Source organism: Bidens hawaiensis, unplaced genomic scaffold (genome assembly GCF_021521415.1).
Source record: "Bidens hawaiensis isolate Kalapana, Puna unplaced genomic scaffold, B.hawaiensis_p1.1 tig00012474_1, whole genome shotgun sequence".
Classification (NCBI taxonomy): domain Eukaryota; kingdom Viridiplantae; phylum Streptophyta; class Magnoliopsida; order Asterales; family Asteraceae; genus Bidens; species Bidens hawaiensis.
Window position 1 is genome coordinate 313141 of NW_027492021.1, and position 20876 is coordinate 334016.

The window sequence follows — 20876 nt, forward strand, 5'->3', positions numbered from 1 at the left end:
ATGGACTGAAAGACGTCTCTTAGGTCGATATATGACGTGTGGCCCGCCTCGGTTATCAGTAACTTCAGCATACACAGTGGATATTATAATATACAGAATAAGTAACTGCTTCAACAAGAAACAGCTGGTATTGTTTATTGATCCTGCAATTTGAACAAGCGTAATCAAATCAACCATATGTCAATTAATCATGAAACTGATGTTATTTTAGATATAGGTTATTGCGGTTGGATAGCGGTAATTTATATATCATGCAAAATTTAAAAGCATACAAAAGGTAAAACATGTATAACAGTAATAGTAATATCAAAAGTCAAAACACAAAAGTGTGAATATTTGAAACATGATCTAATCATAAGCAATGGAATTGATGACACATACATATAGTTGAAGTAATTAGGGTAGAAAAGGCAATCAAAAGGCAAGAGCGAAATGAATAGAAGAAGACCTAATCTTAGTGAATTAGAATTTGAGGTACAATTAATTAAGGAATAAAATCGCACCAGTGCGGCAGCAGCAGCTGGAAACAGCAAGCGACTTAGAGTTTAGATTTAGAGCTTCCGACATCACCGACGAGTTGAGATCTGCGAGATTCAATCAGCATCACTTGGTTCATAAATAAGCCATTGAATTCAGTGACCATCAACCAGATGAATGAATATATCAAATTACTAGTACTAGTGAAATATAAATATAACAATTAATTTTGGGAAGGAAATTGGACTAACGTGCGCCTTTAACGGAGAAGGAGACCGACAACTTTATAACGGTTAACTCCCGTCGCCCTCAATCTCGTCACCGTCCAACCACGTCAACATCTAACGAATAACTAATAGTCTAAAGGGTGTTCATTCTACACTAAAAATATAATTTTTTTTCTTTTTTTTAATTAAATAATATTTTTTTATACTTTTATCACTAACTTTTCTCTCTCCTTCACTCCCAACCACTTTAAAAAACATTAAAAAATTATAGAGATAAACAGAAATTTAACTATGAACAGTGATTTTTTCTCTCTCATCCTCTCACAACCACTTTTGACTATCTCTAAAAAAAATGAAGAACGCTCTCACATAATTTAGAGAACCCACCGGAAATGCATACCATTATTTACTTGTTGGATAACAAGGATTTATTCATTTTTTTACTTATTTGTATACCATTTATTATTATTACTTTGTCTCTTTTTTATATTTTAGGTTGTTTTAAGATATAATTTTGATTAGGCCTCTAGTGTTATAATAATAACATGAAATAATAATTTGCCAATCGAATAGGTAATAACAAATGAATGTGCTTTTCTCCTTTCAAATTGCTACGCATTAGATTGAAGAATATCTCGTGCAATGCAATGATATTATCAAACGCAGTATAGACAGTGCAACCTAATTTATTTAATTCTCGTGTCATGATATTATTAAACATAGTGGGTAATAAAAAAAACCCAATGTTATAGATGATTCCCCATATATTAAGTTTGAGTTGAACATCTAGTTCTCTAAACAAGTGTATATTTATAGATTATTAACATATCACGCTCTAAACAAATAATATACAAATATAAAAAGAAGTGATGCAATGCTATCATTGCATTTTGTGTTTTTTATATTAACTTTTTACTGTTTTTACACAACCAGCCCCGATTAGTTGAATAAGAAAGCACGCTCAAATTATGGAATCGTTATCCATGAAAGTGATCAAAGTTGGTTTCTCACATGTCATGTATTAGGCACACAGATTTAGTGGAATGCCATGTGATTAGCAGCGACCATGAGGCATGCTTAAGTTATTGTATAACACGCCCAAACATGTGTTGGATTCTAAGAAAAAATGATTATGTATCGTACAATATCATGTGATTGGACCCTCAGAAAGTGGGTCATAAGATATCATATGACAAGATTCATTCATTGTCCATGTTATATAGCGTTTGGTTATGGAATTTGACCTTAGATATGTTTCATGTCATAACATGCTAAAATTCCAATGATATATATACTTCTACTTAATGACTAATGATTGAAACAGATTAATATCTTCTATGACAACATGCTAATATATAAAAGTCAAACTAAATAAAAACAAGTCGTGTGCATATATTCTTGGAGGATGGGTCATGACATACTTATTTTGATATTAAGATATAAGTGTAAATTGGAGTTTGCGAATGTGGCAGGTTCGTTCGGGAATCACAAAAAATAGGAATCAGGAAGCTATATATTTTGCATATTCTCTTTTGAAGTTATTGTATATAAGCACATGTAGAAGCCGTTTTAACAAAAAAAAAAAAATTTGTAAGTAGAGCAATTATGTAATTAGATATTGTGACTAAGAATACAAGTAGATTAATATTTTCATAGTTATATATTTATATTAAAGCCCAACATTTCACCCACTCACACAAACAACATTTTACTTTTGACTCATTCATGACGATTTTGTGCTGTTTTGTGATCTTAACAGGCGGGAACTCCAAAGTATCCTAAATTATATGGAGGTAACTTACTAATTACTTATTCTGATGTGCCCTGATGTTCATATTTTATATTCAACTTCTTTAGCAAATCTTTTAAACTGTTTATAGATTGAGTTTATACCATCATTGTTGGACTGTACCTGCACCGTCGCAATTGTCGATACGAACTGCACTTGACATGTTTTGTGTCGTTTGACACGTTCAGCAATTATATAACCTTATTATTAAAGAAACACCTATAAATGATAGGGATAAAGCGGCGGTTGTGTATGGAGTTCACCCGATTCTTATGTTACTTTGAATGAAAATGGCACGTCTACATTCTAGAGCTCGGCTGCATGGCCAAGGGTGCTCCTAAAGTAAGTGATGAAACACTTGCAGATGACAATGAGCAAAATATACACCAACAGGTGTGTAAGAATGAATTATCTTAGCAGCATATTGCCAACACAAATGATCTGAAATATTTAATTTTCCACACAAATTTGAAGAAGTCGAGATTTGAAACAACATGCGGGTAAAAATCTGCACCGTTTTGGGTCCAAAATCTGCATTCAGATGGTGGCTGACAGCCTGCCAGAACAGTACCGCAAATAAGATAGCAAGTTTGAGTGTTTCGGGCTCAACTATAGAATTGAATCGAGGTATACGAACTATGCCCAGTGTTCGCATTAGACCATCAGGAATGCCCAACGAGTGATTAAGGGCTATTACATTTACAGGGCTATCCAATCAGTGGTATCCCTATATGTAAACACACAATATATAATCACAGAAACACATGGTGCTGCAACACGTGGGTAAAAAAACTCGTTAGAGTAATTATGCAACTACTTATAGTGACTAAACATATAGAGTGATTGTTTCCATAAATAGATGAGTTATATAAATACATACGCAAAACTCTATTAGATTTAAAATATATGATTTCATAATTAATCTAGTTATGATTAAATAATAACTCTAATTATGCAAATATTTACGCTATTTATATGTGTGTAATTAGTTGTTTTTTTATTTGCAGCGTAATAGATACTTTTTTAAAGTGGCACAATTATATTTTGATGATTAGCATAATTATTTTATAACTAGCGTAATTAAGTGGATATGATTACAAGATTGCCACTGCATCACTTTTGCTTTCCTTTGATTTGAACTACAAGATTGACATCGCCAAATTTGTTAACATCCTTCAGTTCGCACATTTAGTAACTGTCCACTTTCACACGGGCTTCTAACCTAGTTATAGGTTAATTTGGATCTTGAGAGCATTAGAAGACTTTGTCCAATTGAGCGATTGATGTGCTTGTGTGTTATGTTTAAATTGAAGTAAAATACATAATTTGAGATGTCGTCATGTATAGATTGTACTACTTTGGCATGCTTTTATTCATAGGGTAGCAAATGGAAGATAATATACACACGTGGAGAATTTACCGGGAAGATGGAGGTGGGATCGTGTGCATGATAAACAAAAAAGGTGGCTAAAATTGAAGTCCACCGTGTAAATATAGTGCTTCAACGTATTTTCGGTAGACTTATCAACGTATTTTCGGTGCATCTTGATCTCATGCAGCAAGTCCACCGTAAACAGAGTAGGCATCATATTTGGACTTTGGGTCCACCATAAATTACGGTGCATGCAGTTTTCAACGGTACGATTTAGCTATATATGATTTAGCTTATCTTGTTGGTTGGTGTGAAGTAGCCAGCTATTTTACCTGATCTTATTGGTTAGCAATGAATTAGTTGTCTTTCATGAGTTTTCATGTAATGGATTTTCATAGTTACCAAAAATAAAACTGAAATGTAAGTGCTTTAAGCAGTTATAATACACAATGCTTTTATGATTATTCAAACTTATAAATGTAACCATTTTATAACTTATAAAAAAATTGAGAAAAAAAAAAAGAAATGATATGCTTTTATAAAAGTCTAGCCAAAAAGGATGCAAATTGTGTGGATTCCCATATATTAATTAGTTTGTACATACTAAAAATACAACTCAAATAATCTATTTTTGTTTGGTCTCAACAAAACCGATTCAGCCCAAATATATGGACTTGCAAGTTGCACCTATTTTTAGACCCTGTCACATTAATATATATCTGACCATTTATAACAATATGTTCCTAAGTTAACAAAACATCTTCATTTCCCTACAATTCTGACAATTTTCTGTCAAACCATTCTGAAAGACGCGTCACTTTTCCCAACATTTCCGCGTGCTTTCCAAAATAGGTACGGACATTCGCTAGCATCACGTTGATGTCATGTTTCATCGCATCAAAGCTATGATAATAGAAGTTTTTTAACCTTAGCTCGATGATCTCGAGAGTTAACGGAACCGGAAACCTGAAAGTAAGATTTATAAAAATTAGAGTTGCAGAGTTGACTTCAAAAGTCAAACAGCTAGGAAAGTCAAAAAGTCAAAATCTTTACCTGTTTATAAAGTCCAGCCTCTCTGAAGTTTGTTTTAACTTCATAATTCCATACTTGTCCTGCAAGTTTACAAGTATAATATTCCGTTTTACCATGAATCTTCATAACACAGAGTTACATGGATGATCCCTGTGATTTGTCTATATTGCATGTTTAGTCCCCAATTTTTTTAAATTACACTGTTCGTCCCAAAATATGTAAAATTATTTTACAAAACTTAACCTAAGACAAGTTTTTTTTATTTTTTTATTTCGTGTCTTTTTAATAATAAAATAAATATAGCTTTTTCACAACGCGAAATTTACGCTAACCCTTTCATAATCAACTATTTATAAAAACTAAAACTACCACATTATTTTCAACTCTCCGAGATAACCTTTTATTTATTATAGTTATCATTGTCTATTTTCTTTTTTGTGTATTTCGAGTAAACTAGACGCAACCTGTTTGACTTTTTCCAAACCCTGATAAAGTAAAATTACCTGATTGCCCCTTGCCGTATGCTCTAACTTTGAAAGCAAAGAAAGCATAATTTTTCTAATATCCAGATCAATCCTGGGCTGCTCCCATTCACTATCTTTATCTAATAATTCCCACGGGCTATGCCTGATCAGGTCAAGGCTATCGTCTGCATATTTAACCAGAAATCTTTCCCATTGACTTCCGGGAAAGTCAACCGATTTATCACTAATTGACTCAACCGAACCGGCCCACAAACTTCCACCACCACCACCGCCCTCATCCCGCCACCACACGGAACATTTCTCACCAATATTCCAATTTCTCTCAAGTGAATTTTCATAACGCGTTCTCTCAACCAAGAAATCGGGAAAGTTGACCAACTCCGGTAAAGTCAACGCAAATGTTTGACCGTACACGTTAGATGAAGGATCAATGAATTTAAGCTTGAGTTTACAACCACTTTCCCCTGAGCCCGCCAGTGTTGCATAATACAAATCTTCAACTGAACAAATTTCCACGTCTCTAATAATTTTATCCTTAAATAATTTCCATGGCTCACGTCCTAATGAGTTACCTGATGTTATGTACTCTTGATGACCCTGAAATATAAAAGAATGTCTTAATTACCTGAATTAATGAAAAATAAATATAGCATAAATAATGTATAAATAAGGTTACACTTATACGATTTCCAGCAAAAAACTTGAAAGGTGACGGAAATGCCCACCTAAGGGAAAACAGAATTACGTTGGATGACATGCAAACATGTTATTGGGTAAAAGAATCCTTACTTTTTAAAAGTAAAATGTATTTTTGTCATTTTACAATCTTCCAGCAAGTTTTTGCCAGCATAAATAAGACCAAATGTATACCTGGAATGCCTAAAATTTTGTTTTTCCCCTACTAAGTTAGGGGTAATTTTATCATTTTACAATTTTCTGCCAAGTTTTTGGCAGCATAAATAAGACTAAATTGATACTTGGATGGCCTAAAATTTTGTTTTTTCTCCTTCAAAGTCAGGGATATTTTGGTCATTTTACAACCTTCCCGTAAGTTTTGGCAGCATCAATAAAACCAAACTGATACAAATATGGTTTTTCTACAAAGTTGAGAGGCTTTTTGGTCATTCCGGTAAGTTTTTGGCAGCATAAATAAGACCAAACTGACACTTGGATGACCTGAAAATCTGTTTTTTTCCCTTCAGGGATAGGGGCATTTTTGTCATTTTACAGTGTTTTGGAGTTTTTGGCAGCATAAATAAAACCAAATTGATACTTGTCTAACCTGAAATTTTATTTTTTTCTACAAAGCTAGGGGCACTTTTTTCAATACCTGTCTCAAGTACGCAACTTCATCGCCTAGTTGAGGAATATACCGGCATCTCCCTTCTTGACCCGACAACAAAAGCCAGTTGGTTTTGCTGAGTTGACCATTTGACTTGCTCCCCGAACCACTTGCCATAGAACCACCAGACGCGATCATATGCACTTGATTTTTATGATTTTGAGGTGCATCGTTCGTCTCACAAGAACCCGACTGAAATTTCATCGAGTCAACTTCGGTCAAACTATCCATTTCTTTGGTACTTTGACTTTTGAACTTCAACTTAATCGTTTTTCTCTTTTGAGGCCAGATATCATCTTCATTTTTCACTTGAGAGCACTCGCCACCTGTTGGTTTACCATCCTCTTCTTTTTTCACTTGTTTAATTCTTATTATTGTTGGCTTTGTTGTTTTATGGTTTTCAGACGGTTTTGAAATTTCCTCTTCTACCTTTGAAGATGCTGATGGTTCATTGGATTGACTAACGGTAATTGGCGTATTTTGGGAAATTGGTGATTTTTTTGGGAGAGAGAATTTTACTACCAATTTTCGTTTTGACTCGGGTGGTGGGATTGAAACCTTTGGTTTTTCTTCTTGTTTTTCTTTTTCTTCTTCTTCTTCTTCAATATCGGGCTCGGTCTCACTTTCTGAAGAATAGTTTTCTAACACGTCATCATCATATTCTTCGTCGTCTTCAAAAGCTTGTGATGAGATTTTTTTACCGTTTCGTGTGGAAACCTGCTGAGGTCGCGATGATGCCACCTTTGGGTTGCGGTTGTTTTTTGATTTTTTTGATCGTTTGTTTCGTGAGGATGTCCCTTCGTGCTCATTAGTGTTCTTTCTTTTAACGGGCCGGCCGGATGAAGATGTCCATTCCAACTGAAAATTATGTATTATTATTAATATTATTTAGTTAGGAATTAAACAATAGATGGGTAGTTTAAAGGTCAAAATGGGCACTTTAACATTGCATTTAAAATTTTAAAAAAGACAAGAAAATAGTGGGTCAACCCGACCCAATTGGTCCACTTTATGGGCCTGTTTGACCTGTTCTGGCAACACCCTTTTTTCTACCTCTAAATTTAACCCATTTGACCCATTGGAAGCTATTATAGCTAGGAGACCCAAACACAAAACGAAAACAATCAGGTTTCGAGTTGGCATATCCAGCCCATTAAAAAGATGAGCTGTGCTTGGGCTGACATGTTTAACTAAACGGGTAACCCATTTAAACCATTTTTTTGCAACCAATCAGATATGATAACTTGTATAAAACTTAATAATTGCGCACCAACCCATGACATGCTTAGATAAAAGGGATAAATGCTTTGTGTCCGGGTAACAAGATTTTAAGTGTGTGCGGATTAGGGTTGATGTTCTTGACACGAATAAAAATATGGATCAGTGTTCTGGTTGAACAATTCAACCCGCCAACCCGTTTATGACCCGTTTAAACAATTTTTACAACCCACCAACCCGATCAAGGTGTTTAAAACTTGATTATCACCCGTCAACCCGTTTGACACGTTTAGATGAATGGGTTTGACGGGTCTTCGGGTAATGTTCGGGTTGCACGATATTAAGTGTGCGAGTTAGGGTTGATGTTTTTGGCATGAATAAAAATACAGGTGGTATTTTGGTTAGAACAAATCAACCCGCCAACTCAACACGATTAACACCCTATAACCAAATCAAACCGTCTATCCATAAATGGGTCAAGCTCCCCCCTCTAGTTCAACATATCACACTTACATCCTTCGGTTTCTTTCTTTTTGACCGCCGGCGGGACGATCCATCATCAATATTATTTCCACCGCTGCTATCCACTGCATCACCCGAGTTGTTACTTAAACTTGCCTGCTCGCCTTCACTATCATCGGTAACATTATATTCTGAATCCGTACTGTCGATGATGATGTCATTTTCCGGTTCCCAAAACATGGCGTCCAAAAACTCAGGCAGCGGCTCCACCACCACATCTAAGTCAGCCAAAGGTAACATTTGATACTCTTGACCAAAACCAATATCTGTACCGATTGCAAATTTTAGAGATGGGGGACGCCACTCTAATTTAAGTGCACCTAACCGCCGCCTTTGGTAGTTACTCTGATACGGTTCAGGATAGGGAAGCATGCCTAAAATAAAAAATTGTTATAAAAATTATAATGTAAAATAAACGAGCCGAGACGAGCCAAGCCCGACTAAACTCGGCTCGTAAGGGGTCAACTCATTTAACATTTATTAAATAAGTTATATACATTTTAATTATTTTTAATATATTTAAATGATAATTTTCATATATAGCATAATATATATTATTTAGTAATTTTTATCATTATTTGTATATATAAAAACTTATTATATAAATATACATTTATATATTACATAAAATATATACAAATAATAGGGTTGTTTAGGCACAAGCTCTCGATTCAATTTTTAAGCGAGCCAATCTCGAGTAGCTTAGGTGCTGCCACATGAGATGCCATAGAGAGAAAAAAAAAACTTATTTACAAGTTTGAAAATTGTTTTTATTTTTTTTTAAATTATTTATTAAACATCAATCAGATGCCATGCGGTATATACGCATACACTAAAATGACAACTAAATGCCACATCAGCAATTTTAGAAAATAAGTAAAAAGATGAGAAGCTAGTGGTTGAAAATGTCATTTGTAGCTACAACGATGATAAAGCGTAACTTGTTTTATATCATAGTAAATAAGCAGAATAATTAACTAGCATACTTGAGTCACAAAGAGCATCTTGAATATTCCTTCTGTAGGGAGCAAGTTGTGTCTCCTGCATGAATTATACAAATAATCAATGCATAAATAATTATTAAGAAAACTATATTATTACAATGTAAATTAATCTTAGAAAGAAAGCAATTTAAGGAATAAGAGATTGCTTAGTTAAACAGTTTATGTTATAGGCAAAAGCAGATAAAGCTTACTGAAACAACTTGTTTCTTCCTAACTCTTAAGGGTAAACTTGCAATTTTCAAACCAAAAAAATTAATAAATATGTTTAAATATTACATACCAATTTGACAAATTAGAGACAAAATATACCAATTCAACCTGTTTTTAAAAGATTGGGATTTGCAATTCAAAAAGGGGTAGCGGCGCAGCTTGTTGCCCACTTGCCTTCTGTTTCGATGTAATCATTACTTTTCAACCTGTTTGTTCATAGAGAAAACGATTTCGGAGGTTTATGCTTTTTTAATACATTTTGGGTGATCCTTTACATATTCAGCCCATTTCCCTTTAAAACAATTATTTAAAATATTACCCATTTGACCCGTTACTAGGGCTGTAACGAACTGAGCCAAGCCAGGTTGGGCTCGAGATCAAGCTTGGCTCGTTTATCTTAATGAGCTGAAATGTTAAGCCTCGAACTTAGCTCAAGCCAGCCCATTTTATTGTCTCTAAATTTACTTTAAATTGTTGCGTATTGATATATATAAAAATAATAATATTTTAACATACACATAATGCATAATTAATAAACTATAAAATGTGTGTATATATATATATAATGAAAAGGGTTCAAAAGAAATAAGGAGTTTCATAAGAATGGCAAGAACCAATAGATTTTTGACATGTGGCATTACAAGTTATGGTGAAAGAACAATTCTAGGAAACTATGTCGGTTATAAGGGTGAAAGAGTAATTTTAGGAAACCATGTCGGTTTTTGATAATTTAAATCTCAACCATTGACTAACATGATCCAATGGCTATGATTTATTCCTAGTCTTCCTAGGAAACTACTTGTTTTAAGGATAACCCTCCCCTATATAATATATATATGTATGTATGTTTGCATGTATGTATGTATGTATGTATGTATGTATGTATGTATGTATGTATGTATGCATAAGGAGGGGAGTGCTCAACTGCGAGAACCACATAATGCACTTGTACCTCTTATAATCGTTGTACAGAAGACACATCACATCTGCCTACATACAAGTGCTTTATAGTTCTCAACATAAAACTGGTTCTAAAAAGAATGTGTCAACTCTCGATGTGTGTGTGTGTGTGTACAATCATTGGCAACTGACCTCATCAATGGCGTGTCCATGAGCATCCCGTCCAAGAGGCCGATAATCACCAAGAAAAAACTGATCATATTTGGCATCCTTTTGGGACTCTCCTTGACCCGTATTTAGCAAATATATTTGCCCAACATCATCCGAAAGTACAACTGAAGTCCCATCCCTATAATATTAATTCATTAAACACATGTCAAAATTCACATACATGAAAACCGAAAAAGTTAACCAAATTTCACACGCCACTTACGGGGAAAATTTTCCATCAACCAACTTAAAACGTCCAATTTCGTATACACGAATAGGTATGCCTTCCCAAATCTAAAAAGATATCACACAAACATAAGATCAAGTGATAAGAACAATGTGGTAAATGTATAGAGGCAACAAACTTTTCTCAAATTTATATTTTGGGTAATATATTATTTTCTAACTTAGAAAAAGTTACTTAATCTCCCCGTCCCAAAATTATTGTACACGGGTTTCTTAGTTTGTCCCATAATAAATGGCCAATTCTTAGTATGGAGTAATAATTTACCAAATTTCCTATTTTACCCTAAATTACCCTTATCATCTAATCTTGTAAGTTTTCCAAGTAAATTGCATGTGAGCTACTTGAGATCTACTCGCTAAAGGATCAAACTGAGCCGACCTTAAATGGGCTTAACAATAAGATCGTTCCATAAACAAGTCTGGCCCGATCTTCACTTATCAAACTTGTGCTGGCTCGCGAGCCAAAACGAGCCTATTATTTATATAACTATTGTTTAATATACTAATTATAAAATAACTATTGTTATATACAAATCAATGATAAAAATAACAAAATAATATATCTTATGTTATATATAAATTATGTATTAAAAATAACTAAAAATGTATATAGATTTATTAACAAACAATAAACAAGCTAAGACGACTCGAGCTTGAAAAACTACTCACGAGCCAACTCGAGCCTAATCGAGCTCAGACTCGGCTCGGCTCGTTTACACCCCTATAATGGTGTCTTACATGACTTAAGAGTAAAAATGTAAATTTGGCATTCCGCTAATTAAGTTCTGCATCATTGTACATATCTTAAATTGTGTTTTTTGTTTGTGATCAAATATTTTGGAGAATGAGTAAAAAGTTACAAACTTTTAGTTTCTTTCTTTTGGGTAACTAACAATCTTGACACATGCGAGTAATAAATAGAACACTGTGGAATTAACAATTTCCAAGTTCGTGACCTTGAACAAAAACTTTTCATGAGTGAGAAAATACTATATTACCAGAACATAAATTTGAGTAAAATTGATTACCTATGTAATAATCTGAAAGGGTTAAAAACTTAAAATAATAGCAACTTACATCCCAAATTATCGTCTTCCCATCATATCCGGAACTCATTGCTATTCGGGGATTAAAAGGATGAACATCCAAAACATAGGTCTGCATGCATAACAAAACAGAAATTTACGGGACTGATGTTTGTTGACCAAATTGAGTAAAAGTCAAACTTGCTGAGAATGAGTTTGGTGTAACTTACAGATTCACTATGACCAGTCAAGGAATGTACCAAACGACCATCACTAGCATTCCAAACACATATCCTGCAATCTGAACAAAATATATGTTAATACAATAAACCAATTTGTGTGTGTGTGGGTGTCAATAAACATGTACAAGTAAATTTTACCCATGATGGCGGCAAGCACAAAACGATTATCAAGACTCCATACAATCATATTAACCCCACGAGGAGTTGGAAGAAACCGCTGACGTGGACCTCCACGGCGTGGCTGAGGTGGCATTGGTGGAGGGGGAACTTTCAAATGATATGCTCGTGTCCACCTTCCAACTTTTCCCTGTAACAAATCAATTATTATGTTTGTCAATAAGAACAAAACAATAATAATAATAATAATAATAATAATAAGTCAATAAAAATAAAAAATAATAATAAAACTGACATGGGATTTACGCAATTTTGGAATCCAAATAATCGCACTGCCATCACGGGAACACGTAACAATATTGTCATGGCTATACCTGCTCATTTAAAAAATAGAATTACTATAATGACCAAATACAACCATTTGAAAATTTAAAAAAAGAAAAAGAAAAAGAAATAAATAACAAACCATGAAGTTTTTAATTTTGGTACTTTTTCATCTGTTGAGGTGTCTGATGTCAACGACCTCGAAGCCACCGCACAACCGCTGCAAAACAAAATAAATAGATAAATAACCAAATATTTTTTTCCAATATATATAAACAATTAAAAATTACAAACTAACCTGAATTGCACATAATTCACATCATTTTCATGGCCCGCCAATACATCAATTTCATGAACCGGTTGCTGTGAATCATCTATATTCGGTTTACATGCACTCCAAACCCTAGCAAACGTATCCGAGCTCCCGGTGACAAAAATGGTTCCATTGGCATTGTAAGCGCAACATAGTATTTGATTGTTTTGTGGATTGCTAGTACTTGATGACGGACCGTTGTTACCCCCTATAGAAATAAATTAATTTGCAAGTGTTTTAATTAAAATATTAACGAATCTATAAAATTCACAACTACTCAACCACTAACCAGCTACATCATCGGTTCGCCTCGGGACGTAAATTCTTGCACAAACCTGGGAATGTCTAGCATCCCAAATTCTACATGTGCCATCATCAGACGATCTGCATATGTCAAATACAATTAAATAATCGGTTACTTCCACACAAACACACACACATAAATATATATACACGTGCGTATGTAATATTAGGGGCGGGGCGTTCATGAACTGCTGAAACCGAAGAAAGTGGGATGGTTTGAAATATGTAAGGTTCAGTTTTAACGGTTTGACGGGTTCAGTTTACCATTTAAAACTTGGTAGCCGGCCATGTAAAACAAACCAGCCGTAACATTTATTATTTATTTAACCAGCTATATTCATGAACAATTCTAACCATTTTTCTAATTTCTAACTTAAGCTTTTAAAAAAAAGTGTCTGAAACCGCAAAACTGGCAAAACTAAGGTTGTAAATGAGCTAAGCCGCTCGTGAGCTACTTGATATCGGCTCGCTAAAAGTTCGAATTGACCCAAGCTTAATCGAGCTCGAGCTGGCTAAACGAGCCTTTTTATATTTAAAATTTTTATTTAACGTGTCAAAATCCATATATTTATATAATCACAATTACTATATAAAAATTTATGATATAAATAACTAAATAATAAATACTGCAGGGTTCCAACGAAAACCACATTTAACTTGGAAACTCGTGAAAACCATTTTTAAACACTAATTTTAATCATCTTTATTTTTTCATTCTTTTTATGTGTTATAAATCTTTGCCAAAATAAAAAATAAATAAAAAAGATATGTAGATTGCGGAAGTACATACATGTATCTTGCGAAGGGAAATATATGTATCTCAAACGAGGTAAATAAATGCAGATTACGAGCAACATATATGTACTTTCGTGAACTTTTTTTTTTGTTTCTTTTTTTGGTTTGGTAAAGATTTATAGCATATCAAAAGAATGATAAAATAAAAATTACAAATATTAGTGTTTAAAAGTGGTTTTCACGAGTTTTTAAGTATCTTAGTGATTTTTATTTGAACCCTCCCCATAATATATATAATGTTATGTACAAAATGTATATATATATAAAAATAATTAAAAGCGTAAATAAATTAGTTAATAAATAATAAACAAGCCGAGCTCCAGCTTAGCTTGAAAAATTATTAACAAGCCGAGCTCGAGCTTTAGTAATGCAACACGAAATGAGCTGAGCTCCAGCTTCGAAAACTACCAGCGAGCCGAGCTTGAGCCTAGTCAAGCTCAAGCTAGGGCTGGGGTTGTTCACACCCCTTGGCACACACGCACACTAAGATACTTACGATAAAAGCTGAAAAGGAGAATTATGTCTTGGGCTAAATGCAATGGCGGTAACCGCACCAGTATGTCCCCGCAAAACCGAAATAGGCAACCCATCTGGCATCCGCCACTTAAAAATACACAAAATTACGTACAATTAGTTACAAGTTATAACTAACAGCGAGCCTCAAAAATAAGACAAAAAGGGCAAAATAGGAATCTTTAACTAGTGTAAACAATACTTACAACACGAATATTGTAGTCATTTGATGCGGATGCCACTAAAGTATTGCTTAAATTTACTGCTAAGTCAGTAATATCACCCTGCATTATAAGAACATTAATAAACATTGTGATATAATAACAATAAAAAAATATTAAAAAATAACACACTTCATGTCCTCGACAGCTGGCAAGACAAAAAGCTGTTTCCATCGACCAAATTTTGACCAAACGGTCATCTGATCCTGTAATCACATATCTCCCCGTGCGATCAAATATTGCTGAAAATCATTGTAAACAACTTTAAGTCTTGTATAATAACAATCATACAAACAACTGAATAGAGAGTAATATATGTTCAAATAAAAGAGTTTAACAAAAATTATTAACGTACCACAATAAACAGCATCCCGGTGTCCTCTTAATTTCTTTATATTTTGCATTTTTTGCACCATCGTTGACGGTTTAGCAATAGCATAAGATGCAAACCTAATAGACGGGGCCCGATGGTGTTTTGGAAAACCACCTCCAATTTCCCTTAATCCAATCCCTCGAACCTGGTCAGCCTGCATGTGGGGCCACCGAAGATATGATGGCAAAGGCTTAACGTGTGAGCCCGCTTCATTTTTGGCTCCTATATAACAATACGATAATAAATAAAATGCATTCACTAATTAAAGGCCAATAGTGAACATTAGGGTGGCAATTTTTGGCACGACACGAAGATAATCAGGTTTTGGGTGGGCATTTAAACTTGTTTAAGAAATGAGTAATGTACAGGTTGACGTGTTTAATTAAATGGGGTCGTGTTCAATTGACTTGTATAACCCGTTGAGTTAATCAGGTCGACCCGCCAACTTGTTTAGTTAAACATGTCAACCAGCTAACTCGTTTATAATCAGGTTTTAGGTTGGCATATTTGACTCGTTTGAAAAATGGGTTGTGTTTGGGATGACCTGTTTAATTAAAAAAGTCTTTTTCTGGTTGGCATGTATAACCCATTAAGTTGAACAAGTCAACTTCCCAACTTGTTTTAGTTAAAACAGGTCTACCCACTAACCCGTTCTTGATCTGTTTAACCCATTTTTTTGCAACCCACCAACCCGATTAACACATTTACAACTTGATTATTATCGGCCAACCCGACACAATTGACACCCCTAAATTTGTAACTATTATATTTTTAGTACTCATTTACGACTTTGCCGCGATTTTTTAATAGGTAACTCTTTTATTTCAATCTTTTACATAGTTGATAGAATTTTCACTTTTGTCACTATTTAATAGAAAAATGAATTATTGTAAATTTATATGTCAATACAGTATAATATGACTATTTTATTCTTATTGTTCGATTAAGATCTGGTCACAAGCTTTCTTAGTACTTAATAATATTAAATATTTCAAAACTAAACTTACATGGTTGAAAAAAGCCACATTTTTGTGGTTATTTAAACCACAGAATGTACAACAACAATCATACCCAGCATATCCCACAAATAACTAAAGCTATGTGTAGGGTCTGGGGAGGGTGAGATGTAGACAAACCTTACCTCTATCCCTAAGGATACAGAGGTTGCTTCCAGTGAGACCCCCAGCTCAAAAAATAAGTAGATAATACATACATATATATATATATATATATTAGAAAAGAAAATAGTATATTAATACTATACTAGAAACAATATACTAGTAGTAGCATTTAATCAACATTTATAGTAGATAAACTAAATAATAACAATAATAATAATAGTAATAACAGTAATAATAAGAATAATAACTATTATGATAAAGACAATAACCCTAAATAGGAAATGAAAACACTAATAATGAAAATAATATAATAAAAAGTTATAACAAGAGATAACCCCTCCTCCTACTGGTCCTTAACCTTAATTCTACGTCTCCAGGAAGTCCTATCCTGAGCCATGTCTTAGAGAGGTGCAAATCTAACAAATCATACCTAATCCTCTCGTCCCAAGTCAATTTGGGTCTTCCTCTACCCCTTCTCCCCTCTACAAATATAGTTTACACTGATCTCACGGGAGCCGTTTGTTGTCTTCTTTTTACATGTCCATACCATCTCAATCTGCCCTCTCTTATTTTATCTGATATACTAGCTACCCCTAGTCTATCCCGAACCGCCTCGTTTCTTATTCAGTCTAACCTTGTGTGCCCACACATCCACCTTAGCATCCTCATCTTTGCTACCTCAAACTTACGCGCATGTGTCTTTTTGATGGCCAAAATAATCTGTTCCGTATAGCATCGCCGGTCTAACCGCAACCCTATAAAACTTTCCCTTTAATTTAGTTGGGAACCTCCTGTCACACAATACCCCTGTGGCAGCTCTCCATCTACACCATCCTGCCTGAACACGATGGACTACATCGCTCTCTATGCCCCCATCACTTTGTACAAACGATCCTAAGTATTTGAACTTGGTTGACTGCAGAACCTCTTGGCCTTCAATGGTGATTTGAACGTCATCATCATCGTTTACCCCACCAAAGTCACAGTAAAGATACTCCGTCTTTGACCGACTAATCTTTAAACCTTTACTCTCTAAAGCAGCTCGCCACTCCTCTAGCCTTATGTTGAGATCTTGTTTACTCTCGTCGATCAACACAATATCGTCTGCGAAGAGCATGCACCATGGGACAGGCTCCTGGATTGACTTTGACAACTCGTCTAGGACTACTGCAAAAAGAAACGGGCTCAACGCTGATCCCTGATGAAGGCCTACCTCCACAGGGAAGAAGTCAGTATCCCCCACAGACGCACAAACGCTTGTTTCAGACTTGGAATACATATCCTTAATTATCTCTATGTATTTCCCAGAAACCCCTCTACCCTCAAGGCAATCCCAGAGAAGTCGGCGTGGAATACTGTCGTACGCCTTTTCTAGGTCAATGAACACCATATGTAGGTTACGCTTTCTCTCTCTATACTTTTCCATTAATCTTCTTAGGATGTGTATCGCCTCTGTAGTTGACCTTCCAGGCATAAAACCAAACTATTTCACCGATACCTGAGTTTCCCGTCTAAGTCTAGCCTCAATAACTCTTTCCCATAGCTTCATGGTGTGGCTTAGGAGCTTGATACCTCTGTAATTACCGCAACATTGTGCGTCTCCTTTCTTCTTATAAATCGGGACTACGACACTACGTCTCCATTAAACCGCAGAATGTATTATTGTAATTTGATTACCAATTGCTTTATGTTTACCGCTATCTTAATCTTAGGCTTTCAAAGTACTTAATGCTATTGGATAGTTCAAAACTAAACTTACATGGTTGAAAATAGCTACATTTTTGTTGCTATATAAACCAAACAATGTATTATTGTAACTTGATTACCAATTATAACATGATTTATATTTGAGTTTTAACGCTAAAGGAGTTCTTAGAAGCCATACCTCCAAGAAGTGAAAATGTGCCAGTTCCAAGAAGAGTAGGAACATCAGCAGCAGTCGGTGGTGTTTTTCCAAATATACCCCTAGACGGGGCCACATGCAAGATTAATTGTTTCAACAACTGCACCAGGTGATCCTTTTCAATATGAGAATACCTAAGACGTTAACATGCCCAAAGTCAATCCAAAAGGTCAAAGTCAGTAAAATTCCAAAATGTCAAAAAATGAAGAAAACTTCAGTCATTTAACATCTTCTTGGTCAAATTTGGTATAAATGAAACTAGAAAATGATTTGCATAACAAAGATAATTTTCGATAATCATATAACCCTGTTCTTTTTAAAATCTATGCCAAATAAATAACTCACGTGTCACTTTTCTGTGAGCCCAAGATTCTTTTTTCCGTCTCTCTTATTTCACCCCTTCGTATTTATAGTAATAAAACATAATATATTAAATATATTAAATTATATATAGTAACTTATGTCAGATATTTTATTTCAAATATATGGTTTTAAGTTAGTAGTTAACTTGTACATAATTTCAATCATATTTTATCTCAAAATATGGTTTTATAGTTCCCAAATCTTCGTTACTAAATATTTAATACTCCCTTTATTCAACCCGTGTAATACATGGGTTTCTAACCTAGTATGGTATTAATGTGAAGGTCTAACTCTAACCAATGATTGCTTAGCTTATATAAATCATTTAAAATTAAAACAAGTTATTCCCAAAATAAATAAATAAATCACAAAACTATAAAAAAAATATTAATAATACCTTTGTGCAACACCTTCATAGCTTAAAGGAAATGAAATACCATCATCGTTTTCATCTCCCAAAACCTCACCGTTTCTCGAGTACCAAGCGTGATATCTTTTAGGCAAAAGCCGATATTCCATAAGTTCATTGCAAAACTGTAAAAAGGTCCTTTGGCACGGGCCCGCAGACAAAAAATGCATAATTAAAAAATATATTTCTCTTAAATCTACATCTAAATCCGCTACAATCGCGTCATCCGGTTTACTTTCGGGTTGATTTTGGGCTTTTGTATGCAACCTATCTAAAAAGCCTAAATGTTGCATAGTTGTGGATGAAGAAGCTTTGTCATAAGATGCTTGATTTCCAAACTCCATAGTCCCCTAAATCAACATAATAATTAAAAAAAAAAATTACGCTTTTCAAACGAAGAATATATCATTGCCTACGATGAAAATCAACCAAGATCACAAAGATTACGGGGTGTGTTTGGTAATGTTTATAGTTGTAAATAAATTAAAATAAAATCTATTGATAAGAAAACAAGATGTTGGTTCGCGCATAGGATTATGGTTGATTTGATTTCTATCTACTTTGCCCATTTACAAAGATTACATCATTACACGTTTATGTCTTTGAAATAACATGCGATAACTAGATAAGCAGTTGTCGGTATTTGGCAATGGTGCTTATTCAAGAATATATAAATAAACAGACTAAAGTACAAGTACCTCTATCAGCATTAGCCGTCATAGGATTAGTCATCATTAGGGTTAAGCCCATTAATACCACTAGTAGATTGTGACATACAATCACGCAATCTCAATAATATCTCTTTCACCTTCACAGAACTTAGTAATATCCCACTCATAAAGTAGGGTCCGGACAGGAAAGATGAGGTCAACCTGTCAAACCTTTTCCTCTATCCTAGGATATAGAGAGGCTGCTCCCAGTAAACCCCCGTCTTCCACATAAATTTACAACGTAAGTAATCAAAACCAATCCGAATACCAATTCCCATATAACTTAATCAACATGGCTTAAGTACGAAAATAAATGAATATTTATAACACGCGGTCGGATCTTATCCAAACACTCAAAACTACTGATTAACGATATCAAACCGCGATAAGTAAATTAAGCATTCCACTTTGCAATTAAAAAACTAGCCAATTCAAGAATCGAGAGACTACATTTCGGTAACAAGATTCGGACTAAATACTCGGGTTTGGTCACTACCCAATTCAAGAATTTGAGGGTTTGATACGACCCAAATCAATAAGTGAGTAAAACAACTTAACCCAATTCGCATTTACAAGGGTTTCAATCTCTAATTCAGTAACAAGAAGATCGGCTACAAAAGTGGCAAGTTTAAGATTATAATTATTATTGTGAGAGACGAAGAAAGATCTGAAATTGTTGGTTTACCTTGTTGTTGATGATGATGCTCAAGAGAGTGTAATGTGATTGATTGATTTCATGTTAGCTTGACCAACAAGGTTCATGCGATTTGACGTTGTTGGTTGGGTATCCTTAAAACTGATGATGATGATGATGACGACGATGATGATGAATCTTTCTGGAAATAGAATTGGGGGTAAGACAAGACGAAGGGGAATGGGTGGAAAATCTTTATGTTATTATTTTAGGTCTTTATATTGCTTTAGTTCACATGATGTGTAATGTGTAATAGTTAATATTATTAACATTCATATTCATATTAATATTTTTTCTATCTATAGTGTATAGAAATTCAAATGTGTAATATTAATAATCTTCTATAAATAGGATATGTAGCTTACTATTATACAAACAATTAATATACAATACAAATTCAAGTTTATTTTGGTATC

The 20876-nt window shown here is 34.2% G+C and overlaps 1 protein-coding gene across 1 annotated transcript; it reads right to left on the minus strand.

Moving 5' to 3' along the window:
* Positions 1–4595: 4595 nt before the first annotated feature.
* LOC143541218 (uncharacterized) lies at positions 4596–19357 on the minus strand. The gene is made up of 21 exons (XM_077034097.1): positions 19045–19357; positions 18267–18418; positions 15243–15482; positions 15020–15129; positions 14873–14950; positions 14650–14756; positions 13345–13439; positions 13041–13263; positions 12885–12962; positions 12714–12792; positions 12440–12608; positions 12290–12360; positions 12112–12192; positions 11012–11082; positions 10771–10927; positions 9451–9505; positions 8456–8838; positions 6713–7582; positions 5401–5979; positions 4919–4977; positions 4596–4831 (listed from the first exon to the last, which is right to left on the minus strand). The coding sequence occupies exons 1-21, from the start codon at positions 19347–19349 to the stop codon at positions 4636–4638; spliced, it is 4158 nt and encodes a 1385-aa protein (XP_076890212.1). The 5' UTR covers positions 19350–19357; the 3' UTR covers positions 4596–4635.
* Between the last annotated feature and the right edge of the window lie 1519 nt (positions 19358–20876).

Excerpts from the sequence above, each read along its gene's own strand:
- LOC143541218 (XM_077034097.1), bottom strand. The coding sequence starts at position 19,349 with ATGCAACATTTAGGCTTTTTAGATAGGTTGCATACAAAAGCCCAAAAT. Across the intron at positions 15,483-18,266 it reads CACATTTTCACTTCTTGGAG|GAGCCAAAAATGAAGCGGGC; the intron begins GTATGGCTTCTA and ends ATTGTTATATAG. Across the intron at positions 4,832-4,918 it reads AGGCTGGACTTTATAAACAG|GTTTCCGGTTCCGTTAACTC; the intron begins GTAAAGATTTTG and ends TCTTACTTTCAG.